Here is a 22,016-nt window from a genome sequence, read left to right as displayed (position 1 = left end):
GAGAGACACACACACATATTAACAACACGGTCAGATAGACACTTAAAATCGTCATTATCAAGCACCTCGCTCTTATAGTCAGTTATAAACACAACATACCCACATTAATTCCACGCGCTCTGGTCATATAGGCATGAGTATAATTATTGTGTCACACTTTTGTAAAAACAGCCACTACACATATAAACACACATATAAACACACAATTCAACACATTTTCACACAGTTGATCTTAACACACGCTGCTTGATGGTTTACAATGAAGAACTCAATTGATGGTTTATATTGAGGTAAAATGTACTCACGCTATTTCATGGTTTACAATATGGTTTATGAGGAGGTAAATCAAGGCATCCAATAAAGCTTACATTTTAAGGATGCCCAGTCACTCAAAAGACGCCATGGGCACGAGTTGTTGTGAGAAACTATCTAAACATCAATGTATTGAGTTGGTACCGCACTGTGTAACTTAACCAGCTATAATACAGATAATTCCACGGATCGAATGTTATGAGAATGAAGTCAATACTAGAAAATGACCTTTACATAACACCAATTAACTGGAGCCGTGAGTAGTGCAATAATCCATTGCTTCTACGTTGTGTTGTCGACTTTCTGCCCAGAGAATGCATAGTCTTTATCGATTCAGTCCAAGTCATAATAAACTAGTGAGAGTGGCAAAATTTAGCTTCTTGTAGTAGGCCTATAAGACATGACGATGAAGAGACAGATCTATACAGCATGAGAAATCATATACGTCGAGCACAGAACTCCCCATGTCGATATTCGTCTTACTATCATACTACGTGCCGTGGCTTGCTTTACAACTCGGGCTCGCGTAAGGCCGGTTAACACTACGCTAGAGTCTCGTTAATAGCGTATTACAATAGCACGTGGAGGGGACAGTTAGGCAAAGTTTTAGTCACTTGATGGGCAGCAAAACTTACACTTTTCTGTCACAGAGAGCTCCACCCATTAAATACAAGTCCCGCCCCGATTGATGCATTGTCTAGTACATTACTCTGAGCATCTGTTACTGAGAGCGATACTGCCAACCTAGGACCCCTCGGCCCATATGCTTGTCGGTGCGCTACCCCTCGTCTTGAGGTGATATCACTCGCTAAATTAGAGCGAATCCCTGCTCTAGGGTCATAGCGAGCCTAGCACCCCTGGTCAGGCAGATAGAGAGATAGTGGGAGTGAGAGAAGACATGAAGCGAATCGACTCTAATCTTTATGCTGCTTGTATATAAAGGATTTGTTTTCGATTCCAGGGTTACTGAGAGCTCCCCGGATGAGTCAAGATTGGCTCTAATCACATCAATTACACGGGTTTTGCTCAGAGCTCCTGTTTCGCGAGCTGGAACATCAAACTTTTCAAGTTGGCTTTTTGTGAAGTTGCACTCAAGCGTAAGGCCAAAATGTCCGATTTTTCAAGGATTTTAAACTTTTTGGTTTACGCTACTGTTTTAGCGTGTGTGAAATGTGGTCGCCAAAGTAGACAATTTGTTGTCAGGGAGACAAAATATGGAACAGTTCGTGGCTTTGTTGATCATGTACACTCAAACCACAAAGTTGAAAAATATCTCGGGATTCCCTATGCATCTCCTCCGGTTGGAAAGCTTAGATTTGAGGTAAGTGTTAATTTGACTCTTTCACAATGCCTGGTCGATATGTCGACTATGCTTGCTGTGATGTATCCACATGGAAACGAAAGTATAGAATCTCATTACAGGACTTGCACAGCCAACAAAGTGACATGCGTCATAATAACTGAAATGAACGTCTACGAAGATGGTATTATTAATTCTAGGGTTTTGTGACGTTACTTTATAACACGTTTCATGCATACAAATATTTACCTGAATACGTTGTAGAATGGTTGAACTCATTCTTTCTTCAGAAAACAAGCTACATCTATGCTACAGTGTTAATGAAAAATTAACGAAGCATACAACTTTATGGATAACAACTTCGTGTTTATTGCATAGAGAACGTTTCAATGTAGACAGTAACACTGTCAGAAGATAAAGTGTGACATCTTCATACAGAATTAAGAGAAATTATTTTCTTATTAAAAACCATTACCACCTCCTATCTCACACTTGAGTAGTATATCATAAGTGCCTATGTACCAATTTACTCTTTAAAATACGTTTGATGTTAATTTACTTTATGCTATATTTACCATGAGGTATGCATAATGTATTGTTGTTGAACGTTAGTATATGGTTTCAGTGTTATTTCCGTATAACTTAATCTTTTAAGCCATAGCAGGACAATACATTAATGATATTATACTGATAGTTGTGTCTACAACGATTGCTATCTGTCCATGTAACCTCTTGCATGTTGTTATCAAAGCGATAACAGTGTGTGGTATTTTACATTAATAGCCTCGAATAGACACAACATACTGATAACGTTACGCATACATTGTGTCACAATCAACAGCAATGTCTTTCACCATTAGCTATTTAACCATTAACAGTTATAATATTATGAAACCGGCAGTCATAATATCATGTGTACTGATTATCCAGACACCAGGAAAGGTTGGTAATTGAATGGGCTGGAGACTAACTGTCCGTATTTAGTAGAGGCTTGTAACAAGGAACAATAATACAATTCTGAGAGTAACTTGTTATTGTGTCAGTTATAGACGAAATGTAAAATATGCCTTTTTAGTGAGATTTGTCAGATGTGATAAATCAGTTGTACCATATATATAGTGGCTAGATAACGGTTGGCATGAAAGTGATGTAATACATGGTGTGACTAGATATTTGCTGATATAAACGTAATGCCATGCGTGTTGTGGCTAGAATATGGCTTGTGACAGTGCTGTCATATATATAGTGGCTGGGTAAGGTTTGTTATAACAGTGATGTCAAACATGTTCTGACTAGATATCTGTTACCATAAAAGTAATGTCATGTATGTTGTAGCTAGATCATGGTTGTTGTGACAGTAATGTCATACATGTTGTGACTAGATATAGTTGTCATAAAAGTAATGTTATGTATGTTGTAGCAGCTAGATTATGGTTGATGTGACAGTAATGTCATACATGTTGTGACTAGATATAGTTGTCATAAAAGTAAAGTCATGTATGTTGTAGCAGGTAGATTATGGTTGATGTGACAGTAATGTCATACATGTTGTGACTAGATATAGTTGTCATAAAAGTAAAGTCATGTATGTTGTAGCAGCAAGATTATGGTTGGTGTGACAGGGGTGTCATTAATGTTGTGACTAGATATTTGTAGCCACAAAAGTAATGTTATGTATGTTTTTGGTAGATAATGGTTGGTATAACAGTAATGTCATATATGTTGTGGCTAGATATTTCTAATCATAAAAATAATGTCATGTGTGTTGTAGCTAGATTATGGGTGGTGTGACAGTACTGGCATATATGTTGTGACCAGATAAAGTTGTCATAAAAGTAATGTCATGTATGTTGTGGCTAGATTATGGGTGGTGTGACAGTAATGTCATATATGTTGTGGCTAGATATAGTTGTCATAAAAGTAATGTCATGTATGTTGTGGCTAGATTATGGTTGGTATAGAAGTAATGCAGTTTTGTCGTGACTTGAAAATAATTGGAGTACAGTGATACCCTTATGGATCTATCAGCTTTATGTTTATATTAAGCTTTGATTAACTTCATGGATTAGCTATTTTATATGATACACTCTGACATAGCGTGACGAATCTGATCATGATCACTACTGGCCCTACAGTCATTTCCTTCAAATTCAGATCAAGACAACATACCACGAGTCCGGGCCTGGTGATATAACGTCCAACTTACTTTATTTATATATTGAGGTCAATGTGTGATTGCGAATCATTAATGAACGCCATGATCAGTTTTGTAAGGGGCTTATACCTGCTGTGGGACATCTCCCAGTAAATCTGCTATGATCTGCAATCATCTCTAGTTCTAGTTCCAGAATCAATGTCGAGCTTCACCTGCTCACACCTACATATCATCGTGGATTAAATTTGTCATTTCACCTGTTCATATTTTTCTGTCTTAGGGGGATGTGTTTGATTGTTACTTGCTCATACTTTAAATCATACTAGTATATTCAACAGCCCATTAAACAATGCAACTAAAACATACATTTCTGAAATGTACCTTTAACTACTTCTAAACATTACCCTCCAACTGCACCATGGCACATAGTGGATAATTCACACATATACGTCCACACAGGGATACATACACGCACGCACGCACGCACACACACACACACACACACACACACACGCACGCACGCAGCGCGAGCACACACACACACACACACACACACACTCTCTCTCTCACCCCCTCACTCACACACACATACACACACAGACATACTTACAACATTTGTGACAGTAAATCTTAACTCACTCACTACAAACACGTACAAATAGACACTCAAAATCGTCAGTATCAAGCACCTCACTTCAAATATGGGAGTTAAATAGCAAAGTAGTCATATACTGAGCCTGATGCTTAATCACCGCTGTCGTCCTTATGTTATTTCCCCAAAAGGGAATTCATAAACAATAAAACCAAATGATATTTACACATAGGTGTAGCATTGAAAAAAAGATAACTTGGCGACTTAAATGAAATGCCTGACATTTTTATTTTAAAGATCATTAAAAGCGTTTAATTCTGTACACTAAATGGGTTGTTGCTGTTACAATGGTATCATAAAAATGTTGATGCATGTAGCAGCTTGTTTTGAGTGTAAAGATGTGATACTTTGCCAACAGTTAACATAGCTTCAATTACCTTTTCTCAGTCTTATCGTAAACTGGTATGATAAACCCATTACGTTTAATCAAGGAGCACGACTTTTGCCAGAGTTTCTCTTTTATCTAAATAGAATGTGAATACAACAGACATTCTACATTTGAAACGTTTGAATAGGCACATGCCAATTCAAGAACAGTTAATCAAAGTCTAAACACATGCATTAAATATGTAAGTGACTATCAGATTCTAATAGGTTTGTTGTCAGTTTTTTTGACATATCTTAACATGTTTTCAGCAGATGAAGTAGAGGTTAAAAGAGTACATTATGTTTCGTTTAAAATACTGTGCAGCCTTCTCTGTTCTCTTTCACTGTTTGTTTGTCTGTCTTGTTTAAGAATTTGATTTTTAATGTATGCAAAAGGTGTACACCCAATATCTAAATTTGAAGTGTATGTAAGGTTATAAAAGTTTGGACTTCATATACATGGTACAAATGTCTGGTTCCACTGCTCCAACACTACTTCTTTTGTTTCTGAACAAACAAACAAACAAAAACACATTTTCGAGTTTCTTATGTGAAGTGTAATTTTGAAAATGCCAAAAACATTGACAGATATCAAGTTAATAGTATACTGGAAATACATTCTTCATCAGAATGGGTGGAATCGTGCTGTTGTTAGTTTGCATTGATATTTTGTTTCTAAACATGTAGGGATGGTAAGATAGCCTAGTGGTTAAAGCATTCGCTCGTCACACCAAAGACCCGGGTTAGATTCACACATGGATACAATGTGTGATGACCATTTACGGTGTCTCCCGTCATGATATTGCTAGAATAGTGCTAAAAGCGGCGTAAAACTTAACTCACTCATTGTAAACATGCCAAAGGGACTCAGCAGTAGACAGTTAAAAGATTAAAGTTTTAAACACACAGTAATAAATGTATGTATGTATGTATGTATGTATGTATGTATGTATGTATGTATGTATGTATGTATGTATGTATGTATGTATGTATGTATGTATGTATGTATGTATGTATATGTATGTATGTATGTATGTATGTATGTATGTATGTATGTATGTATGTATGTATGTATGTACATGTATGTATGTATGTATGTATGTATGTATGTATGTATGTATGTATGTATGTATGTATGTATGTATGTATGTATGTATGTATGTATGTATGTATGTATGTATGTATGTATGTATGTATGTATGTATGTATGTATGTATGTATGTATGTATGTATGTATGTATGTATGTAATGTAAGTTACAGAAAGAAGGGTTTAATTTTAAGAGAATACAATGGTATAATGTGTTCGCAGCACTTTTAGAAATAAGCATAATTGCAAATAGGATTTACTATTTTTGATTCAAACAATCTAGTATTGTAGCCAGACAGTCAAATAATTTGGCGCCTCTGGTATTCATCAGATAATTCCTCAGAAATAATGTCAAATCCGGTTACACGTGGAGCTTCATTTTTGATATTTGACGTATGACATTTGACATTGGGAACTAGATCATCAGAGTTCTGAGTCGTCACGTTTGATAAACATGGTGCTAAATGTTACTATATCCCTGGGGCGAGACACAACCAAGGCAGTTGCGTGTTAGAAGTAATTCATAGATACTTGCGACAAAAAATCGAAGTGGATAGTAAAGATGGCCCATATTTCCAGGCAACTGTTCAAAAATGAATACGCCTTTATTGACCATAAGCCGGGGTGTCGTGAATGATATAGCCTTTAGTCAAAGCGACGTGTGTTTTATCATATTTATGTGCCTGATTAGCTCGGATAGAATTGGAGTGTATTTACTAGGAAATGTCGTTTTAGTTAAAGCCGTCAGTGAATGTGAAAATCCGTCCTGGATTCGATCCTTTCACGAATTAATCGAATTATTCTTAGGATAATAATTCGGTTTTGAAATGAATAGAGAATTTGTTCTATTTTCGTCAAAAAACCTTGCAGAGATCAAAAAGAAAACGTGAAAGCTTTTGTCACGTATATTGACAAGCTGTTCTTTATACGAGTGATCCTTTAATACTTGGTCTTTCTGAAACTGATTGTCCTGAACACGCCAAGGTGACATCCTGACACGTCGATGCATATCTGTAGTGATTTATGAGGGTTAATCAGTGAACCCACGGTCAGGTGCATAATGCCTGAATTATTTCAATAACGATTTTTGAAGCATACTCAGAATTAATTACAGATCGAGACGTCCTTCACATTCCTTTCTACCTTTCTGGGTGCTTTCCTACTGGCTTAGCCGCCAGTACACCCACTGAATGCTTTCCCAAGTGTTTGCCCTCATACCTAGATTGGCCATATAGTTTTGCCCATGTACACACCTTTAGTCCAGTATACTATTAATCTAGATATTTTCTCATCCGCTTACATTTTACCTTACTTTAATGTATTTATCAACTTATCAGTTTTCTTATCAGTCCTACCAAGCTGAGGTACCTATACCTCTAGCCTCCTATAATTTGTACCTATACCTCTATCTTTCCATAATATTCTTCCATGTCTGTCCTTGCCTTCACATTCCTTTCTTATCAATCCTACCTACCCGAATGTCAAATATGTACCTATCCTTCTATAATATTGCATTACCTTTAGTTCAGTAAACTATTTGTTTAGATATTTTCTCATTTTTCATTTTACCTTACTTCAATGAATGTATAAACTGATAAGTTTTCTTATTAATCCTACCTACCTGAATGTCAAGCATGTACCTATCCTTCTATAATATTCATATACATTGTATATCTTTCTACTGATATATCTTCTTCGTACACATTTTCAGACATACACATAGATACATAACAACGTACACAACAACACATCATATGAACATATAATATATACATATGGCATACCTTACAAAAGCAGAATTAGCATAGATGCATACTAAGGAGTAATGATACACTAATTAAAAATGATCACATTGAAGAACGCTTTTAGATCTTTCACACTAAAATGTTTCATTTTGAAGAAGTAGAAATCGAACTGACGTTTTCTAACTGTGCACAAGCATCACAGTCTGCGGTTTACATCAAGGATACATTTTTTTCATCCTCCGTGTTTCTGAAAAAACATTCACCTGACATATAACACGAACGTGAAAATATCAAAGCACTAAAGTGTCAATAAAAAAGGCTAAACTTTTGCCGTTTTAGCATTTTCTTATTATAGAAATTAAATGCCACGAATTTGATATGATCCATATTTCCTGTCTGCGGGGGCGTGCTAAATAACACACAACTACATGTCTCCAGGAATGTCAAATATTGAGGCATCCATGATGTATTTCTTAAAAACATAACCTTTAAGCCGTAATTACTGGAATGGCTTAGCACAGACAAAACAGCCAATTGGACAGCTTTCACATTTACGTTTTTCCTCTGTAACCTTTAAAACGACGAGCCACTTATTAAGGCGATGGATCACACAAAATGCAATCACCTTCATTTAAAGAACATTATTCCGAGATGTCTTCCAAATTGTCACAACCGGCAACTTCTCTTGTCATTCTTCACCTTTAGCTTTTACGTCCGAAGCCATTAGGCAATAAAAGAACTACATACCACCAGCTAAACACAGAAATGGATGACACCTTCATCTAAATCGCCCCCTCTATTGTCTAAGAATACCCTCAGGGGCATGGCAGTCCAGCTATCACTTGAATATATGTGTCTATCCGTTATTTAGTGTTACTTCCTCATCATTGCGGATGAAACTGCAGGGAGATCTGCATCCCAAAAATCTCTGTAGATTGCTGTCAATCACTTGTCAAAATTGTACGTCTTTTCCCTGTGAGAGCCACCTGCTCGGCACAAGCCCGAGGGGTACCACAAGACTGCAGCAATCCCGGCAGATGCGCAGTGCTGGCTTTGATATTAAATGAAATATCCTCCCACGTCCCATCCCACGCTTTCCTTCATCACGGAGTCTGGGTTGGAGCAAGCGGAATGAGGTTTAGGCAAAAAGGATCTGATTAACAGGCGTAATTTGCAGATGGTTTCGAGCCATCTGGTTGCTGATTTCTGTAATGATGTAATTTACACTTCATATAGCGTAGCCGTGGAGGGCTTTGATGCAAGACTAAGTGTTATGAAATAGAGCTCATTACGTAATTAACAAGACATGGACAAGACCTCAGATTTGTCTATTTCGGAAATCGCTTCCATGTGACATGGAGAATATGTAGTTCTTTTGTCTTTTGACTAACTCTATACTTAGCTGGCAATAAAAATGTTTTGAAAAGATATCTTGTACATCATCCTAACAGATGCTGCTTACAGTAGCTTAGTTGGCAGTGTAATGTTTTGTGATGTTTGAACCGTTTCTGCCTGTATTATGGTCATAAATGATATTCTAAAACAATGGAAAATAATCACCATACCTTTTTCAGCGAAAAATCAAAAGCTGTTAAGTAATAATGTTTACATTCTGTTAAACTAAGGATGTGTTATTATAAATGTTTAAAGACGAGATGGTACAAATCTAATTCTTCATTTCCTTAGTATATGGATACCATGAACCCGACACTTCATTATAATCATATGTCTGTTAAGGATGCATTTTTCCATTCTCGATAAATACGCTCACGATGAGCTCCCTGTGTACCTAATTTATTATAACAGATTATACCGATATCATCTTTAAACTCAGAAGACATGGAATTCAACAAGTGTATGTCAAAAATGTTCAAATTACGAATCGCTGAAGTAGATCCTTTCATTACTATTGAGCATGGGTGGATCATTTGCTATGACTGATGCACTCCCTATCGAACTAATGGCAAGGATCGAGCCTCAATTTGCCCACATTGGTTTGTTGCCTCCAAGTTTTAACTATATTCCAGATTTGAAGATTACATTCTCTTGATTCTGCTAGTAGCTTTATAGTGTGTCTCACAGTCTCTGAACCACATTAATTTCCCTACTGCCTAGCCATCTCTGCAGTGCTAAAGCCCTGAATAAAGCAAGTCTGGATTTCCTCAGGTTCAGGCTGAATCTCTGGTCTCCCTGGGGCTCCTTTTCAATTTAAATGGGCTTGTTTGTTACTATCAAAATTATATATATTCAGAGACTAAGCTATAGTCTAATCCACCGACACTACTTCACATTATAAAGAAATTGTTATAATAATGATAACATGTAATGTGTCACCACGTTCCGATCCTTCAACTCCAAATCAGGTTACTTAAGAAGCAGAACCGCAGTTTTATTTGTTTGGAACATGCAGAGCGAAGTTTATCAAGGACATCCATCGTTATGGCATACAAAACAGAAATTCAATCACTCCTGACAAATATTTAGCTTGCTAACAATGTTGTCTTTAAACACTTTCTTTCATAAAGATTGCTTGCCGGTGAAAGTAACGGCACGTGTGAGCTCCGATAAACCCCAAAGTAAGTTTATATTTAAACATCTTTTATCAATGCTGTGTGTATCATAAAAGCGGTGACAGCAAGGGCCATGCGATTACACAGTACCAAATGATGTTGGATGTGTTTTTTACGATTGTCCTTCAGGCGTGAAACACCTGCTCTTTGAGACTGCATAAATTTGTATATTGTATGACAGCGTTGTCGACTGGTCTGTAATGATATTAATTTCATCTTGTAGTGACATTCTAGAGGGACAAATAAGGCTGTAATGTTTGTTATTCGACTGATAATTACGTATAATCAGTCCAGCGCCACATTTTATCAAATGTGAATGTTTTTTCAAATTTTTTTCTCAGAAGGTCACAAATCCTCTGCACTCAAATGCTCTTCGGTTTAAGAGTTCTGTTTTATCGCGTTTGAAATTAATCACCTGGTCTCTCTTCCATCAACAACCTCAGTGACCAAATGAGGCATTAAAACTCAAGTCTCCATTCAGAAAACTTTAATTCTTGTTTTCAACCATAATACATGTTTCACGAAATGCATTTTAGTGTCATACTTTAACAATGGACAACTGGGTAAATTATATGACATTATTGAGTGAGTGAGTGAGTTTAGTTTTACGCCGCTTTTAGCAATATTCCAGCAACATCACGGCGGGGACACCAGAAATTGGCTTCACACATTGTACCCGGGTTTTCGGCGTGACAAGCGAACGTTTTAATCACTACGCTTCACCATCGTCCGTCACATTAATGAAAGGATACGTTATTGGCAGTTAACTGCCAAACCTATGCAACATCTGATTTGATGTTAAAACCTTTATTTAAAGCTGACCTGATAGATTTAAATGTATTTGAGCGATTTAAGTCAGATTGAACGATAACCGCTAGCAGATTGTGATCATTATTTTACTAAAATGTGAACGTTAATCCTTTAGTGAAAATACAGTTTGTTAACTTGTCTTTTAACAGATTTCCAAATGTCTACATTTGATTTTGGAAATTTGTATGATGTTTACTTAACTTTCGAAAATTAATTTGTCCAAATATGTGAGGAAATACATATGAATGCGATCTGTTATCACATATTAACACACATATATGACAAAAGACATGAAAGAAAGTTCAAGACTATATATTTCAAAGCAGTGTTGTCGAAAACCGAAAGAAGTTCATCATGTTCGTTAAATGGGGCTGTTTATTATGTACATCGAGGATAATTAGAATCGATAAATGTAATCACGACCACCTTTAATCCATCTTTTGTCCCTGAAAATTAAGAGAATGACCGTATTGTCTGTACTACTGTGCAATAGGTCATTCCACATTGTCATCCATCAGCTCTCATCTTCGGATTATGGCTGGCAGGAACGTCCGCCAAGCATCAACAGGTTCCATGATTAAGGCTTAACAGGTCGCCATACACGTGAAAAGGCTTAAAACAACATGTACTCGTGTACCATGACAATGTAGAACACGAAATATTGACTTTACTCTTCTATTATATAGTATCAGCTTACATAAACGAGTTAATTGTGTAAATAATTATGATATTGACAACCTATACCTGGTTCTTTGTATGCCGTTAATATCGAGTTAACGTCTTATAACGTGTATGATTAGGTCCTAGATGGAGGGAATTAAAGGTGTCCTGTGTCGCGAGGTTATCTTTCTTGAAGAATTAATGTAAAGATGTTATGCGTTTATGGGAAAGTCTTTCAAAAGACATGCTGATTGCTTCATAATAGAAACTCTTCATTGTCTTTGGCGTGTGTCATCTGATACCATTGTGACGGAGGGGTCAGCCAATATGTGTTTTCTGTTAATCCCCAACGTTCAAACAGCAGGACATATTAGCTTAAAGTCAGTGGTCTGATGTAATTTTACCAGCCGGACAGTTTGCATCTTACAAGAACTGGGCCACTAGAAATGAACTGAATGTGAATAGTTCAAATAGTGTTTGATGTTTAAAGAAGTACTGAGGTCAGTTTATTGCCGTCCTTAGAAATTGATGAGTAAAAAATGTAAAGCCTATCCACCTTCATGAACAAAAAGGAGTACAAATGACTAATTGTTATGTAATTTAAAGATGGCCTTCACATCTCTACCATTGAACTATCTGAAGATTTTGAATTCTGTAATCAATATCTAACAACAATTGACTAAGAGACGTATGACGTTCTTTGACGTCTTCGTAGAAGGAGCATGTACCTAACGAGTTGTTCAATCCAGACACTAGAGGTCACCCATCAGTGGCTCCGCCGATTGTTGTGTCATGAAACCACAATGACGTAGAACGTTGTTCATACTCTCAATCTCTGGATTGTCTAATGTATTTACATGCCACCGTCATAAAGCTGTCCAGAATGAGTAAACGATAAAAATTCCCTAAAATTTGTAACAGACATATGAATAGCGAATACTCGTACCTTCATGAAAGACGGGTAGTCTAGTGGTTAAAACGTCCGCTCGTCACACTGAAGACCCGGGTTCAATTCCCCACATGGGTACATTATGAAACCCATTTCTGGTGTCCCCCGCCGTGATATTACTGGAATATTGCTAAAAGCGGCGTAAAACTATATTCACTCATTCATGAAAGACCGGTTGTATGTAGCCAGTATTGATTTCATTTGAGATATTCATTTGAATATTATACGGTGAAGTGAGTAACACAGCTACCGATCGAATTTGATACATGTCAGTGTCACAGTGAATTTCACCCGTGTGAAGGTCCGGGTTAGAATTGATTTTCAGTAACCATTGCTTGCTGTAAAAGGCGACTAACGGGATCGGGTGGTCAGGCTCGCTGACTTGGTTGACACATGTCATCGGTTCCCAATTGCGCAGATCGATGCTCATGCTGTTGATCACTGGATTGTCTGGTCCCGACTCGATCATTTACAGTGGAATATTGCTGAGTGTGGCGAAAATGTAAACTCACTTACTCACAGTGAATTCTACCTCTGTAAGTGAGTGAATGAGTTATATTGTACTGCAATATTACGTTCTTTGAGGAATGTGTTAATGTGTCTATGCTTAGTTTGAATGTATTCGCATTACTAAAGTTTTAAGCACTAATTTGACATGTGACGGTCTCCAGCTCACCCGCGTGTTCCGATGTAGGGTATCACCCAAACAACGTAACCAAATATCTATCTTTGCCAGACAACAGGTTGTAAGTAAATATGTGTCACCTATATCACAAGGTCAAAGGTTGTCAGGTAATCCTTTAATAGTCTGTTGTCGCTTGCAGGGAATATAAGAAATGACATCACCTCGACAGGAAAAGCGCCTGGCGCTCACAAGTCTGTCCAACAAGACCATATATTCCGTCAGTGAGGCGATTAGTGGAACGATCTATCTTTAATACTTCATGTATTCTATTGTACAGTAAGCAGGTGATACGCCCTGTCGGTACTAGCACAGCGACACGCGTCAAGTACATGCATGGAGGGCGTCTTGAATTCTCACCTCACAATGGACAGTCTGGATCAAGAAGACTTAAAGTTGTTAGATGCCACACTTGGTGAAAACGGATCATGTTGGCTGTAGCTATTTGATTCAACACCAGACAAGGTGTATGTGAAACAATGCTTCTCCATACAGAAACATGCAGTAGCTTCGTGAACAAACAAACACGCACGCTTCGACTCATTTACTGAATTGAAATATTCTTGGGATCGAGTATGTATGTATGTATGTATGTATGTATGTATGTATGTATGTATGTATGTATGTATGTATGTATGTATGTATGTATGTATGTATGTATGTATGTATGTATGTATGTGTGTGTGTGTGTGTGTGTGTGTGTGTGTGTGTGTGTGTGTGTGTGTGTGTGTGTGTGTGTGTGTGTGTGCGCGTGTGGGTGATATCATCAATTTAATGACAATCCATGTGTCACCTCAAGATATATGTTCCTTGAAAACCTTGAACTACGTTCAGAGCCTTCAGACAGTGGGCCTACAGATAGTTCATGCAAGTTATCCTGCTTATATGAGCTCGTTAAACCATGTACAAATGGTTCGCATGACAATGCAGAAAGTTGTAAATGAAATTAAGCTTACAACAAACCTGTTCTTAATGATTTCTGTTTGTGCCTAACACTGGTTGCTTGGTGTCATGTAAATGATAACGATTATTACGCATACACATCCCGATAATCTTACACGATCACGAGTCATTTAGTGCTCGTGAGTTCTTCACCATACCTATCGGTACCGTCTTAATTGGCTCCCCGTCATCCGGCCACCATGTTAAAAGTAATACCTACGTGACGGCTATTTTCAGCTCGAACAAATTTGGCCCAGGGGACTTCGTGTATTATATAATGGTCGGTCGTGGCACGGTATGAAGCGTTTCCACAGAGATGAACTTATTCCACTCACAGAGTTCTCGTTTCCTTCACGAAAGACGTGATTGCTTCTATGGCTAGAACCTGAGGCTCGGTTCACAGCCTGGGTCATTAGATCCATCTGGTTGGAATTAATTGATTTGACACGTATTTCAGTGTTTGTTTTATACCTTGTTAATGGTCTGTTGGTGTAGCGTTTACGATGATTCTGTGCACTCAAAGGAGACGTTTTTGACTGCTAATAGAATGATGTTTTCTTCTTCTTAGGCTCCTGATTTCATGTGTGAAATTCTAGATCATCGTTCCTGAAATAATGAGATACTGGTTAATGTGAATCAGGATACAACTTCATTACGCGGGCTTCAAACTTCGAAAGTTTCCTCTGATGGTCGCCATATACGTGGACTGTTATTTCAGTCTGTCGTGTTTGTAGCTTTTTGTATTTGGTGCCATCTATCTCTCTTTAGTGCTGATAGCCTGGGATAACAGGATGCACATTTAACGCGTGGGAGAATAATTGCTCCCAGAGATTTCGTCCGAGTAGCAATTTGCTATCAGTAGGATGTAATTCGTCTTTCTAGATATTTGCCGTTGTCCGCGTCAAGGGTACTGCCAATGACAACCTAACAAAGAGGCTTTCCTTCTGTAACCTAAAGTGTGCCCGAATTAATCGGTGAATGCCATCGTATCTCGATTGCGTATCTCGATGCTTGTGATGCCAATCACTGGGTTGTCTGGTCCAGACCCTATGATTTACAAACCACGTTATATAGATAGAATATTTGCTGAGTGAGGCGATAAACAACAAACATTGTAATAAACAAAACTATTACTGATACTATAGCAAATAATAGCGCTGTTGCTGCTACTACTACTACTACAACTACTACTACTGCTGCTACTACTACTACTACTACTACTACTACTACTACTACTACTACTGCTGCTGCTACTACTACTGCTGCGGCTACTACTGCTACTACTACTACTACTACTTCTACTACTACTACTGCTGCTGCTGCTGCTGCTACTGCTACTACTGCTACTGCTACTGCTACTGCTACTGCTACTACTACTACTACTACTACTACTGCTACTGCTACTGCTACTGCTACTACTACTACTGCTGCTACTACTACTACGTACTACGTACTACTACTTCTACTACTACCACTACTCCTTCTGTTGTACTGTTACAACTTACTGGAACTAGACTGTCTCTAGCAAATGGAATTTTTATTTGCTGAGTGAGGCGATAAACAACAAACATTGTAATAAACAAAACTATTACTGATACTATAGCAAATAAAAGCGCTGTTGCTGCTACTACTACTACTACTACTACTACAACTACTACTACTGCTGCTACTACTACTACTACTACTGCTGCTACTACTACTACTACTACTACTGCTGCGGCTACTACTGCTACTACTACTACTACTTGTACTACTACTACTACTGCTGCTGCTGCCGCCGCTGCTGCTGCTGCTACTATAAAACTGCTACTGCTACTGCTACTACTGCTACTACTGCTACTACTGCTACTACTACTACGTACTACTACTACTACTACTACTACTCCTTCTACTACTACCACTACTCCTTCTGTTGTACTGTTACAACTTACTGGAACTAGACTGTCGCTAGCAAATGGATTTTTTACCAACCCAGCATTTTTCTACTTGACTAAGAACGAAATCACCGTATTTACGATTATTTAATACTACCTGCATCACAGAATATTAAAGCAACAGCTGTTGGTTTCAAGATTTTTTTAGTACACCTGGATTCATTTTGATTTTATAATACTACTTACATACACGGAATATTAATGCAACCGATGTTGCAAGATTTTTTACACACGTGAATTTATTTTGATTTTATTGCATAGGAGCATATTAACTAAATATATTGTCCGTTCACGTGATATATTGCTGATTATATCCAAACAATGCAACATCTGTGTAGGTACATACATTGATATTTTCGTAGCTTGCAAGGTGCCACATAAGCAAATTTCACACATGCAAAGCTCCACCGTATAGACAACTGGTGCATATCAACAGGGTTCATTGTGTAATTGCTAACATGGGTGGCCATATTTCCGGGCTCAAATCATCTCTTAGGCCTGTTGTAACCTTTAATAATCTGAAGATCTTTCACGAACACAATTACCCCATCCAGTTTTAGAACTACACTTTTGGACATATGAGCCCCGGTCGAGGACAAGGTCGTGTTATGTTGGTTAAGCTGTACGAGCGAAACACATACTACTCAGGTGGCACATACCAGAAAATATGAGTGGTTTTCATGGAATGACCCGTGGCTGCTATTACACACCGGGGGGAGACGAATCAAAGACTGTGGACGAGTACCATGGGAATATATGAATCATGCTTTCATCTTTTTTCCAATCTTCTGTACCAAAGTCAGAGGAAGATAGTGTATCCGGATTAAGTATATCGTAAAATGGAAAATGAGTTTTCATGTTTCCATTGGTATCAGATTCATAAAGAATCCCCTAAAACACATGGAAACCTGACATTTCTGCATTGAAACGTGTTTGATCATTAACCATTCATGCAGTAAATGATCCATCGTGTTTCATGTCTTCAGATTCTAATTCCTATCCACGACTCTGGTTGCTCCTTACGCGAGGCTTTCATATTAATATAGACACTTTAAATTTTAAATCATGATTAAATGGTTTCATTATCAACTGCGTGTGGGTAAATTGCTCCTTGTATGCTCCTTAATGTACAATTCGTTTTCTTGTACATAAATATTTGTACAGAGAGGACGTTACTCTTGTAAAAGAACAATCCAATGTAAATATCCGGATTATTTTTTTCAAACTTGAATGTAAATGTTTATTAACTTCTTGGCTACGTTAACATCCATTGATAAGAGGAACGAGATTAGCTTAAACCCTCTCTAAAATTGTAAGGATCATGTCCCTATCGTCACAAAGAAGATCCCACAAACAAGCTCTTTTACACCTTGAAACACAATTCGAAACGATATTAACTTGTTGATAAGACCTATCCCTCCTCCTGTGTCGATTTCATCCAGCGTTTGTCAATTGCATGTCGATTTCCATTGTGTTTGGAAGTCATATAAGCTCCTTCTACCTGTCAACCATCACACATGAAGCAAAGTCGTGTCGGTTGCACCGAAGGTGTGTAAATAACAAATAGGGGGGCTACGCAGCAACGGAGATACGGACAGGTGGGAGCATGATGTGTTTATTTAACAAGCTGAGTCAGTTTTTTTGTAGGTCTAGACAACCTGGGGAACGAGGAGTGAAGATAGATTGGATGAAATGTAACACAGTTTAGTTTCAATAAATAGCTGAGATGGTAGGGCATGAGCGTCATTTAAAGCGGTAAGAAAGCTCTGATACACTAAAATCCACGGACCACGTGGCGTCTTTCCCAAAGCCCATTTAACACAAATATATGGTTAAAAAGAATCATTATATGCTTAAATTGAAATAAAGAAATATGTAACACTTAATATACTTCGTTTTAAATTAACAGAGTGCGTGAAATTTTACATTTATATGTGTTCTTTGAACTTTTCAGCATTTCATAATTCGATTATTGCTATGTGTTATTATGAGCGAAATGTTTTTCTTAACCATAAAGAGGCCTTGCATTTAAACAATGTGCAGCAGTGATGCGAATGCCTTGTCTTGAAATGACACACGTGCCTGTAACACTAGACTACCACTTTGAATTCACAAGTAACATGAGAAACATTCTGATTTAGTAAATACAAACACTACTATGTCGATGTTGAAGGGATCTACGTAAATGATTCGAGTTAGTCAAGGTTCGATACAACCGAAAAATAATGAAATAAATAAATAAAGCAAGAATACGAAGGGACTAAGCTTTTACTTCGAGACAATCGTAACTTACACGAATGAAAGTACGACTCAGGTTTGACAGTATGTGAATCAGTCACTGCTCTGAAATAGACATGCCTGTGTACCAGGTTTAAGTGATTTAGGGTCGTTCAGTAAAACGTTTGCTATAAATCTAAACATTATCAATCTCGACTATCAGCTGTGAACGTACAAAGCCCATAGGACTGTGGGTATGGATGCAGCCAAGGAAATCTCACACCCACACTATGCTAGTCTGACCTCGGTAAAAAAATCCCGTATTCACTGATCATCTAGATGTTCATACTACGCATTGCCAGGTTGTTCCAATTAATAACCATGGGTGATATATCTTGGTAGCTCGTTATCTCGCAAGATTCGTATCGAGAGTTGGCGTTGGACTACTCGGTACTTTATAAGAACACGCCCTTCTCCGTTTTCCAGATTCTACATCAATTTTCACAGTTGAAATATATCAAAAACACATGCAAAGAAGGCTGCTCACTAAGGCAGCTGTCGTGTCCACGTCAGAACACCAACGTATTCACCGTCGGCTTTGTTCATGAGGTTGAGAAGTTTGTGGTCGGTGCTGTGTAGAAACTAGAACATGTGGTCGGTGCAGTATAGAAATGAGAGCCTGTGGTCGTTGCAGTGTAGAAATGAGAGCCTGTGGTCGATGAAGCATAGAAATGAGAGCCTGTGGTCGATGAAGCATAGAAATGAGAGCCTGTGGTCGATGCAGTGTAGAAATGAGAGCCTGTGGTCGATGAAGTGTAGAAATGAGAGCCTGTGGTCGATGCAGTATAGAAATGAGAGCCTGTGGTCGATGAAGCATAGAAATGAGAGCCTGTGGTCGATGAAGCATAGAAATGAGAGCCTGTGGTCGATGCAGTGTAGAAATGAGAGAGTGTGGTTGGTACAGTGTAGAAATGACAACCTGTGGTCGGTGAAGCATAGAAATGAGAGCCTGTGGTCGATGAAGCATAGAAATGAGAGCCTGTGGTCGATGCAGTGTAGAAATGAGAGAGTGTGGTTGGTACAGTGTAGAAATGAGAGCCTGTGGTCAGTGAAGTGTAGAAATGAGAGCCTGTGGTCGATGAAGTGTAGAAATGAGAGAGTGTGGTCGGTGAAGTGTAGAAATGAGAGAGTGTGGTTGGTACAGTGTAGAAATAAGAGAGTGTGGTCGATGAAGTGTATAAATCAAGCCTGTGGTAGATGCAGTGTAGAAATGAGAGCCTGTGGTCGATGAAGTGTAGAAATGAGAGCCTGTGGTCGATGAAGTGTAGAAATGAGAGCGTGTGGTCGGTGAAGTGTAGAAATGAGAGCCTGTGGTCGATGAAGTGTATAACTCAAGCCTGTGGTAGATGCAGTGTAGAAATGAGAGCCTGTGGTCGATGAAGTGTAGAAATCAAGCCTGTGGTAGATGCAGTGTAGAAATGAGAGCCTGTGGTCGATGAAGTGTAGAAATCAAGTCTGTGGTTGATGCAGCGTAGAAATGAGAGCCTATGGTCTCTGCAGTGTAGAAATCAAGCCTGCGGTCGATGCAGTGTAGAAATGAGAGAGTGTGGTCGATAAAGTGTAGAAATGAGAGAGTGTGGTCGGTGAAGTGTAGAAATGAGAGCCTGTGGTCGATGCAGTGTAGAAATGAGAGCCTATGGTCGATGCAGTGTAGAAATCAAGCCAAAATGATTTTGTTGAAGGCACAGTCTCCCTTATCCAACAATCTTAGTATTGAGACAGTAACACCCAACTTCATCGAGGTCTTACGATTCCCGTAACGGCTAAGATCGCTTTGTGAAACGGAACCCTTCCCCGAAATTAACACTAGGATTTGAACTTTTGCAAATGAACACAGGCTATGCTTCCACCTCTATCTTCCCTATACAGTTTCGCGTTAGTTATCATTGCTCTTGTTACAAGCTCCCTAACCACATTCCTGCACTCGGGTAGGGGAAATGGTGGTATAAAAAGCTTGATCTAATTTTGGCACTTGTCTTAAACAGATAACGGAGGATTTCCAACACGGTCCAAAATATCATTAATAAATCCTCGAGAAGACATTTTTCCTCTACAGTCGATAAAATCTGGCAATTTTTCAAACAAAACTAAGCTCAGGTTTTCGGAGATTTTCACCTTTACTTTAATTTGCAATTCGACAAGGATATTACCTTAATACTGACCGAGAGAGAAACTAGCGCCACAATAATACATTGCCAGTTTGAACTTAAAAAGTTACTAAAATATTTCAAACAATAAATTGTGTGTAAGTTGTTTGTGTGTAAGTTGTTTCAACTAAGTTTTAAACTTAAACATTTACTAAGATATTTCAAACAACAAATTGTGTTCAACAATTTTCGTCAATTTCCTTATATTTCATTTATTTATGTTTTTAAAAAGTTTAAGCAAGCACGCTACACTAGTCAAAAGATGTTACAAACCACTGGATTCGTTCAAATGACTTCAGTTAATCTGTTGTGGCATGACAGAATACCTCGTAAGGATGGGAAAGCTGCAATAACTTGGTGCGCGTAGTGGCCGCAAGAGTTATACACCCCAGGGAGTCGAGATTGATAATACGATGTGTCGTTGAGACTGACATCCAGTGATCGAGGGGAGAAAAGGAGCGACTCGAGCATGTATTAGTTGCGTGGATATGTGCGCTATATACTATGATGATGATGATGATGATGATGATGATGACGACGAATTGGGTGTTCCTGTTGAGTAGTGTATATAGTGATAATATAAAAATACCGTTAAAACGTTTTTATTATAACGCGTGTCTGAATAAACATGAAACGTTGTAATGAAGGGAAAGATTCAAAGAACAGGGGCCAGTACGACCTACTTTCCCGTGTTTCTTTTCACCAAAAGCTAACCGATTTCTACTGTTTGAGCCTATCATCACAATGCATGTTGCCTGATTAATTTGCACCCAAGATGTATTTACCTAGTCTTCCTTTTCAATAAATGAAAGGACCTGCGACAATATTTAGCTTCTTGCGCCTAGTTATTCAAGCGAAATTGATTTTACGGACTAAAACAAATAGAAATCTATCTAGTAAGGAACCTTAGAGCTGGTGGACTCTTTGATGTGCGAGAACTTAGGCCAAGGGTGAACCATTGGATGCAATCGCTAGGATAGGACAAGCGGAGAACCATCGAAAACCTTCCTCCTGTTTCAGATGTGTCTTTCACCATTGGTTCAAAGTAAAATCTGAAGCCATGCGATGCTGGTCTGCCTGTAGTGTACTTGTCAGCAAGATTGGCATTTAAAGCTGAAGTGTTCTGTCGATAAGATGACACTGACTCACTTTAAGTGTCTCTCTCAGCAAACACTTTGTGTTAAGTCACTCGTTAATTACATCAGTTATTGTGCGCCCTTCGATATTGTTGTTATTGGAGGGAGGCATCAGATAGAACCATAGACAGACGTCTACAAATGGAAGGAGACCAACACGTGTGTGTTCTTATCACCCTTCTGATGCTTCTCGAGCTTCTGTTTTCTTCAACTTCTCGATATATCAGGCAGGGGTTCTAGTTCAGTACCGTTCCAAGTGCATGAGCGGTACAATATTTCAATATTCAGAAT

The 22,016-nt window shown here is 38.3% G+C and overlaps 1 protein-coding gene across 1 annotated transcript in view; it reads left to right on the top strand.

Moving 5' to 3' along the window:
• The first annotated feature begins 1,071 nt into the window (after positions 1 to 1,071).
• LOC124265963 (neuroligin-4, X-linked-like) overlaps positions 1,072 to 22,016 on the top strand; it is an 80,379-nt gene continuing 59,434 nt past the window's right edge. The window contains exon 1 of the mRNA XM_046700785.1: positions 1,072 to 1,633. Coding sequence (XP_046556741.1) covers positions 1,421 to 1,633 — 213 coding nt within the window. The 5' untranslated portion in view covers positions 1,072 to 1,420. The remainder of the gene's footprint in view (positions 1,634 to 22,016) is intronic.

This window comes from Haliotis rubra, unplaced genomic scaffold (assembly GCF_003918875.1).
Source record: "Haliotis rubra isolate DU_JTF1 unplaced genomic scaffold, ASM391887v1 Scf10, whole genome shotgun sequence".
NCBI classification, from domain to species: domain Eukaryota; kingdom Metazoa; phylum Mollusca; class Gastropoda; order Lepetellida; family Haliotidae; genus Haliotis; species Haliotis rubra.
The sequence above is the reverse complement of the archived record's forward strand: the minus strand, read 5'-3'. Positions and strand labels throughout refer to the sequence as shown.